At 31.4% G+C, this 9,388-nt stretch overlaps 1 protein-coding gene across 2 annotated transcripts; it reads right to left on the bottom strand.

Annotated features, from left to right (window-relative positions):
* Positions 1-1,316: 1,316 nt before the first annotated feature.
* Positions 1,317-4,495, bottom strand: LOC120071241 (beta-1,4-N-acetylglucosaminyltransferase family protein). 2 transcript variants are annotated; one of them, XM_039023397.2, is made up of 2 exons: positions 4,098-4,495; positions 1,317-2,937 (listed from the first exon to the last, which is right to left on the bottom strand). In XM_039023397.2, exon 2 carries the CDS (start codon positions 2,845-2,847, stop codon positions 1,729-1,731), a length of 1,119 nt encoding a protein of 372 aa, XP_038879325.1. In that variant the 5' UTR covers positions 2,848-2,937; positions 4,098-4,495; the 3' UTR covers positions 1,317-1,728. The 2 variants fall into 2 exon arrangements, with proteins under 2 accessions (XP_038879325.1, XP_038879326.1); XM_039023398.2 differs by having other exon boundaries at positions 4,103-4,434.
* Positions 4,496-9,388: the final 4,893 nt, after the last annotated feature.

Raw genomic sequence — 9,388 nt, 5'->3', positions numbered from 1 at the left:
TTGAGAATAAAAAAAAGTAGCTTTCAAAAAGTTGTTTTGTTTTTAGAATTCGGCTAAGAACTCAACCATTGTACCTAAGAAAGATACAAAGAAATGTGAATGAAATAGACTTAATTTTTTTAAAAAAAATAAAAAAAACCAAATGACTACCAAACGGGATCTTAAATTTTGAATTTTTTTTTTATGTTAGTTTCTAAATTTTGTAATTATTAATGTATTCTACTTGCCAAATAGTCAGCATTTACTATGCAATATTGTTTCTTCAAGTTTTTTTCAACTAAAAGAAAATCAAACAAATTAATTGGTAGCAAAATCAGCAAATACATAAATTATGAAACAAATTAAACATAATGTCAACGCATTAATCATTAACATATGTTTAGGAGTGCTAAAAAAGGTAGGGTGCAAGAAGTTTTCCTTGTTTAGTTGGATTTATTTTTTCTTTATTATTATTATTATTACTATTATTTTTTGCTTGTTGGCCTTTTATCATTTTCATGAGCCAAGCACATGTAACAAACAAACAAACAAATAAATAATAAAACAATGCATTAGTAGTCTCCCTTGAAAGTTTTGAAAGTCTTGCTTTTCAGGTGAGGAGATTTGAATATCCAAATCAAAAAAGGTGTACGACAGTTTGGCTAATTGAGTTATGCATATATTAGTAAATAGAGAAAGAAACTAATACTAAATAAAAACAAATGCGATCGGATTTGAATTTTATTTATTGTGCGATATGTAGAAATAGACAAGCAAAATACTTTTAAATATAAAAATAGTATATATAAAAGTGTTTGGAAGTTGTTTGAAGAAGATTTAAACTCTTCTTTTGTTTGGATGGAACTCTAAGAAGTATAAATACTTTTTTTCACATATTGAATATTTGAGGTTAGACATGCATCAAATACTTGTTATGTATACTAAATAGACACATATAAGTAAAAAAAAAAAAAAAAAAAAAAAAAAAAAAAAAAAAAAAAAAATCTGAATATATCAAAATAATTTTTTTAAGCATCATAAACTCAATGATATTGAACTTTATTCTAGTTTGAAAATGATATACATCTAGAATAAAAATTTATGTTTTAATAAACATATCTTTGTCATTTTATATCCTAGATTTTAAAAAACTGACATGTCGTCATGTCTGTCGTATCATATTTGTATCTCGTATCTATATCTGTGTTTCTTAAAAAAAACGTCTATCATAATGGTCTTATATATTTTTCCTTATAGAAAATATCCATCGCAAATATGATAACCAAGTGGTCTTCTCATAAATTTGAACATTATTTTCAAACTAAATGAAAATCTACTTACACTCGGAAGATCTCATAGCATTTCCCGTAAAAGTGGATCCAATATCATTACATTGAAATGGATATCAACTTTGATAAACATTGAAGAGGTAACAGACCATTACAGCACAACATTCTACCGCTGTCTCTGGCAATCTAATGCAAAATTTAGTACACTAAACAATGGATCATCTACCGTAACATCACTCACTCTGGCTAACAGCTTTAACTTTCCTGTTAGCAACTTGTGTCTCAACATATCCACCAACTATCGCTTATCAATCTATTCCTATCTGGTACCGTTGCAAATAAAACTAAAAATAGAGAGCCTGCAGGTGCTAGCTAGCGATTCACATTCTCTGGCAGAGCGGAACTTTAACGAAAATAAGCTAGACAAGATTAGAAATGAGCGAGCTACTCTTCGAGGACTCTATGGTTGACTATTCAAACCTGGGATGCTGTCTTCAGAGGATCTTACACAGCCTCTAGGAAGCAGGAATCTGAATTTGTCTGCATTCTCTATCAAGTATGCAGGAAGGTGAACAGCCGATGAAGACCGCGGTATTGATCCCATCTTCTTAATCAACTCCCGGAAGGTGTACTCTTCAGGAAGCATATCGAAGAGATCATCTCCCTGGCAAATGAGCTTCTGTATCCTGGAGTAATTCAAGAAGTCTCGCCGCTTTACACGGTCCGCATGACTATAAGCTGTCATCTTGAATACAAAGTCTTGAATATTCCTAAAGCAAAAGCTACAATGCCATCCTGCATCGGAGAATATAAGTTCGCTTTGGCGTGAATGCCTATACTGAGTATGTGGACCATAGATGTGAAATGTGGCTCGCCAACTGCTGTAGTCCACAGGGAACTCGAAAGAATACATGTAGTTCCTCATTTCAAGATGGATTATAGGAGGCACGTCATCACACCATTGCAATAGTTTCACGGTATGTGGGCTCGGTATCTCATCAGTATCTGACATGATCAAAAGATCACCATTTGAAATCCCTGCACGCCGAAGTAATCCATTCATAGCTACACGTTGCTGGGATTCAAGGTCAAATGGGTTTCTATATGACCCACGAGAAGCAACTTTTCCAGAAAACACATCATGAACAGTCTTATTCTCTGCAAAGGCAAATCTATCTCTATTTTCATCAAATAGTAATGGCTTGCGTATGCCTGTAAAAGTCGTACGTGACTCCAGGATTACAAACTTCCAGACATATGGGTAAAGCTCCCGCCATCTAATTTCAAGCAAATCTAGCTCATTACTGAAGATGATGGCATCAAAAACACGACGAGGTTTGGATCGCAAAGACCAGCCATGGAGGCGACAAAGATGTTCCATAGACACATTTTCTGCATAATAGTGTGGTAGGCGCACAAAAGGGCGTGGAGGTTTGTCCCAAAGTGGGCGGAAGAAATAAGAAATTTTTTGGCCATAATTGAAAATGGTAATAACACTAATTGGAACAAGCATAAGAAGCATAAAAAGAAGATATTTAGGTCGTATTCGTCTAGAATTGACCCGAAGAGACCGAGCCATGTTTTAAGGGAGAATACTATGGGAATGAAGCTACTGACATATTGGTTTAGGTACAGATGACAGAGTCATGGTCTCACCATTGTTGGTTACCTGAGAAAATTGACCACCATATTACACGGCAGAAGGGATATTAAACAAAAATAGATGAGGCACAGCATTTCCAATTGGAGATGCCAAGTGGGAGAAACATCAATGTTCAATTCCATTTTCGATTTCAGTAATATTAGGGTATCAGTAGATAAGATTGTAGCAAGTAATAGCAAATAACTTTAGCTAGTGAGAGGACAAACCTAGGATGAAAAATTAGTAAAGAAAAGATGGAGACAGTACAATCCAATATTCATCAAATCATTATGAATTCCACAACTAGCAGTCTTTCTTAAAAAACAAATCATTACTTTTCTTTTCAAAGAAAACAAAACTTCCATTTAAAGGAATATATCAAGCAGTAAACAATGAATTTCATGGTAAAAAAAGGAACAAAAAAGCAGACCGGAGGAAAGGATAGAAATAAAAACTTCATGTTATATTTGTCAAATTGAAGCCAGCATTTCCTTATGATATTGACTTTCAAACTAACTAAAAAGCAATTAAAAGAATCCATAATCCACCCAGTTAGACCAAGTTTAAACATAGTCTTTTTACGTTAGTTGAAACATCAACCATCTGGATTCCATATCAGTAGACCCTTTTGTAGACACATCCCTAAACATAAATTTAGTTGCCATTATCATTCAAACTCCGACATTCTTTTTGTTTATTAAGATAGTAACCTTTTTCGCTTATATGAACTTCTATTATCCCACCCAACCTCAGCTACATCAGACCCCGCTGATCAAACCAAAAATTGAAAAGAAAATTGTGTTAATCCAAAATTATTAAGAGATTCAAAACCCCTCCATCATCTTAAACCAAATCTTTCCTCGTAATTTGTAAGATACAATTAACGCAACCATATGCTCATACATTCTGGTCCAGCTGAGATCAATGATTGCCCTACTTCTCGTTAAACAAAGTGAATCAATCGCGAGGAAATGACTACGGTTAACAACAGACCTAGTAATTCTCAATAAAATTACTTCAATCTCGAGTATGAATCAACTGAAACAGAACCACATCATTCCAAACACCATAACAATATCCTCAAAGCAATCGAATTCAACACTCAAAAAATCCAACCCATTACTAAAAAAACAAACGAACCCCAGAAAAATTCAGCAACAACCCACACAATGAATAGATAAAATTACCTAACTGCAATTAATTGGGGCGTCGATCCATCCCTGGCGGGTCGGGAAATCGGAAGGTAAGGAAATGGGGATCGGATTTGGAGAAGAAGAAATGAAAAAAGAAGAGGAAGGAATTAGGAAGAAGTTAATGGGAAGCAATCGAGTGGCGCGATTGAAAGTAATTGGCGGGACGGCGTTGGATAAATCTCGTTGTCATCTCAGAGTTATCCAACATGGGTCCTCCACTCCTCCACCGGATGCTAATAACCTCCGGCCATTGACTCTCTGAGGCCACCTGCCATTGGCCCCTTGTGTGAGCTTCCTAAAATTTTGCCTTAAATCATATTTTGATGCTCTCAATTCTCAACTTCTTTACGGTAATGGTATGTTATCCATGTTGGAATTGATAAAAATTTTGGCTATCTTCTTTACTTAAGTTTGTTCAATTTTTGTTTCTGTATTTTTAAATCAGGTTCATAATGAAAATAGATGTAATCTGGATGAGATTTTTATTGATGGATGGTCTGAATTGTAAACACAATTAGATTGTTTTTATTACGTTTACTTATAATTATGAATTTTTTATATTTTACTGTTACCATTACTGTTGCTACCATAACGATAACAGTAATAGTAATAGTAACAAAATAATCATAAATGTAGTAAATTCATATTTTTCATATTATTAGAGTAACAATATCTGTAATGATAAGATAACGGTAACGTTAGTGGGTCCACATAAATTTTAACCGCAATAAGATTCAATACTTTTTATTCTTCAATCAGATTACACGATTTGATTACAAATTTGAAGGTGATCCCATATCTCATTATGATTATGGAAGCAGGTAACATAATGAATTGGAACCCACTTTTTATATTACTATTGAAGGATTACTTTTCGATCGGGGTAAACGTGACTTTAATTTTCTAATTTTGGACTCCATACTTTTTCAATAAATCTTAAATAATCAATTTTGACCAAAATTGACTAAATAATAATAATAATTTTCATGCAAAAAAATATAATATGTGAATATTTTTTTCAAGATTTATGGTAAAAAGTTAATGGATAACAAAAAGTTTTTAAGAAATCAATAATGAATTAGCATTAGAAATTAAATTTAGGATTTATTGAAAATATAGGGATTAAAATTGAATAAGTAAAAGTATAGACATTAAAATTGAACAAACTCTAGTATAGGAATCAAAATGATATTTTTAACTATAAATTTTTTATTAGAATTGAGATGAAGAATAACAAAATGTGGAGTTTCATTTTGAAAAATGACATGAGAGTTTCCAAATCGGGAAAATGGAAAAGTGATGTTTAAGTTTATTAATAAATAAATATAAAATTACCAAAATTCCCTAGAAGACACATAACTTAATTATTTGAAAAGAAAAAGGGTTTAAAATTGTAAAAAGGGGAAAAAAACAAAAAAAGATTGGATACACCTTGTTTTCGAAGTTTCCCAATAAAGTTTTTTTTTTTTTTTAAATGTTCAAAATCAATTTAAAGATGCAAACAAAAACTACAGTAGGAAGAGCACTCGCCAAAAAAGAAAAAGACTTGAGAAATAATAAAATTGGATGGAAAAGACCTCTCAAATACAATATATTCGAGTAAAAATTCAGTTGGATCTAACGAAGTAGCAACATGACGGAATGTGAAAAAGATAGTAGAAATTATGCATATTCACGGTTCGATTTTGGGCAAAACCGTATTTGAACCGAACATGTTGTTTAAAGTCATGTTGAACCAATCAAAATCAAATATACATCGTTCTTAAAACTTTGAAACTTGAAGTGAAGAAAGAAAATGACACTTACGTTAATAAAGCTGAAAAATGGGCTACAACTACATGTCTGGAAATTTGAATTTTAAATAAGACAATTGGAGTTTAAAAAACCTAGGATAAAGTAAAGGAGAGATAAGACAAATGACTAAAATAAAATAGTATTTTTGACAAATGACTAAACGACATGATTTACTAATTCATTAGATTAATAAGTAAACAAATATACCCTTGCAGTAAATTCCCTACCATCATAGGATATTTAATTAGAATCTAAACATCTAAACAAAAATCAAATAATCACAAAAATTAACTCAAATGACTTACTTTATATAGGAAGAACTCCCAACTTAAATACACCATCAATTTGATGAAGAAAAAAGATCTCAATTAATAAGAGAATTAGGTAGCTCAAAAGATTACATTACCAACTAATACTAAATGAAATTAAAGCCAACACAAGTTATTTTAGTACAACAATGAGTAAACACATCAACCAACAATATTTATCATAACATTAAATACTATATAATCTCAAACGAAAAAAAAAAAAAAATCAAACCTAATATGTATAAGTAAGAAAATGATTATGTAATTTTACGAAAGATCCACTCTAATTGTTTTTTTATCTTTTCAAATTCAAAGCTTTAATACAAAAATTATTATTGAAAAATCATGAAGAAGGAGCTAACGTTGATATTTTATGAATTAAAAGTTAAAATTGAGAAAAGTTGAGTTTATATTTCCACTTTTGTCTTTCATCATTTTTCTTGTGGTCACCAATGTAGAGTGAAAATGATGAATGTGATGGTTAATTGGATACCGAATTGTGATTACCCTCGAAGTACTATGGTGCGAGATCTGGCTTGGAAGCCTTGGCTCTATTGGTTCTAGTGTTTGCAATACTGTGGGTGGGCTCTTATATTAGTAATCATGTATGGGCCACAAGGATAAATGGCCCATTCCCTCTCTGTAAACCAAGACAAGTGGCCCAACTTGCAATCTTAGGCCCAACTTCTGAAGGATGAGCTCTTTCTTGTTCTTGATCTGTCGAACGATTTTAAGTGTTTTTTTTTTTTCAAAAAAAACAAAAAATTGCAGTGCCAAATTTATCCTTCACAAAAAGCTACGTTCCACGAAATTTCTAGAGAAATTTAATTCGTGAAATTTGAACTTTATACTTGTATTAATTTCAGTATAGTGAATACAATCTCTAATACATAATCTTTTGATGTTTTCTCTCAAAAAGTAAACTATAATGCTAAGCTTGATCTTCTTAGATGATCGGCTTTTGGGCTTGATGATCTTCTTGCAGGATCGACCTTTGGACTTGTTGATTTTCTTCGAGCATCCTTTGGATTTGTTGATTAGTTTAGATCGGCTTGTGGCTTGTTGATCACCTTCAATTAGCCTCTGGCTTGTTGGTTGGCTTGTGAGCTTTTTCTTGAGTTTAAGGAGATTGAATATTCAGCTTGTAGGTTGTGAAGATATGGTCAATTTGTTAAAGTCTTCTAATCTTTGAAGTTTCAAATAGTCTCGATCTTCAATTCTTCAATACTTGAGTGTTTCAGTATTTGGAGCCTAAAAAGCTTCAGTCTTCAACACTTGAGAGCTTGGAGAGCTTCCGTTTTCTATTCTTTAGATCTTGAAAGCTTTAGTCTTTGGAGCTTGAAACCTTAGGGGCTTGAGAACTTGAGAGTTTGAAAAGCCTCGGTCTTTAATTCTTTAGTTCTCGAGAGCTTCATCTTTGGACTTTGAGAACTTGGGAGCTTCATTTATAGAGGATTTTCGTGAGCTTTAAATGGGTTTGGGCCCATTTTTTGTTGGGCCCAAATATTGGCTTAAGCCCAATCTTTAATTTGATCCAAATTTTCACTATGGACTTGAATTGGGTTTGGTCCGAGCGATTTTAATTACTCAGTTTGATCTAATTTATAATTTTCACAACGAGCCTGAGTTTTCATTGTGATGACATGACAATAAATTAAAACCTTTTTAATAGAAAATAATAAATTAAAATATTTCATTATTACTCTGCCTATCATTCATCTCTATAATGAATTGTGTTTTGAAAGTCTGTTTAATAGACCATTTAAAAATAGTATTTTGAAAACAATCGATTTAATTAAAAAAAGATGTATTTTGTATTTTAAATATGTGTTTGATAACAAATTCAAAAACTAAATTACAATTTAAACAATTTTTTAAAATGTGTTTGATAATATAAATCTTAATACTAATTATAATTACTCACTAAATATAAGGTTGAATATAAATTACTAATTAAGTTATGTACTTGTTTACGTTAAATTCTTTGTGTACTTATTATTTTTTAACATCATATAATATATAATATACAAAATATTGCATATTTTAATTTAATAAAAAATAGTTGAGTTTATAATGTGAAATACTATATTTATTATTGTTTTTATCTTTTCTAATATAATTATGCATCTTAAATTTTAAATTTAGATTCTAAATACACTTAAAATATAAAAAATATTGTTTTCAAAATTTGCATAGTTTAAATCACATAATCTGAAAATAGTTTTTGGAAACATAATCCGGATGGCATACCAAACACATATTTATTGAACTTAGAGAATTCGAAAACATAAAATGGAATCCGAATTGTATACCAAACAAATCATTAGTTTTCATTCTTAATATTGTGGTTAAATAAGAGTGTGTTTAGAATACATTTTTCAAATTATTAATTTAAAAATTAAGTGATTTGAAAAGAAATTCAAGTGTTTGGCAACCACTCAAAATGAATTTTGGAAAAATCAGTTTATAAAATAAGTTAATTTAGGATAAATACTTGAAAGAAACTTTTAGAAAAATGAAAATTTGAGTATTTAATGGTTAATTTCTCCTTAATTTGTATGAGAAACTTCGGCGACGCCCAATGGCCAACTTTTGGCCACCACCTTTGTCTACCGCCGTCAGCCTAAAGGAATTGGAATTCCCCGTAGCATAAGCAATTGGACGCATCAATCTCTAAATTTTGTTTTACAGAATACATAGAATTCAGATTGATGGAAACCATAGAAAAACATAAACCTAAGCATGCTTTCTACAGTTCAAATAGAGAGAAAAAGATAAAAAAATCACATACCCTTGAAGACCAAATCTTCATGTTCCTCTCCAATTCAAGTCGTCTTCTCCCGATCTCACGACTCGACATCCACTAACTAACTGAACAGAAACGAACACCACCAAGGGGCATTCCTTGTTATTCTCAAGGACAAGAACTGTGCAGAGATGTAGGCTTGCACTCAATCTTGGCGTGAAGGAAGGAGAAGATAACTGAGAGTTTTTTCTTCTCTATGAATTAGAGAGACACACAAAGAGATAACTTTCTCTCTTTTCCAATTTGTTACGTGTGAGAGGGAGAGATTAAGGGGTGAAAGAGTTATAACTCCCTCCCCTTTATTTTTAATAAATTCAAATTCAAAGATTTGAATTTATATATATATATATATATATATATATATATATATATTAACC

The sequence above is a fragment of the Benincasa hispida genome, chromosome 2, assembly GCF_027475165.1.
Source record: "Benincasa hispida cultivar pf3 chromosome 2, pf3_genome.v1.1, whole genome shotgun sequence".
Classification (NCBI taxonomy): Eukaryota; Viridiplantae; Streptophyta; class Magnoliopsida; order Cucurbitales; family Cucurbitaceae; genus Benincasa; species Benincasa hispida.
The sequence above is the reverse complement of the archived record's forward strand: the minus strand, read 5'-3'. Positions and strand labels throughout refer to the sequence as shown.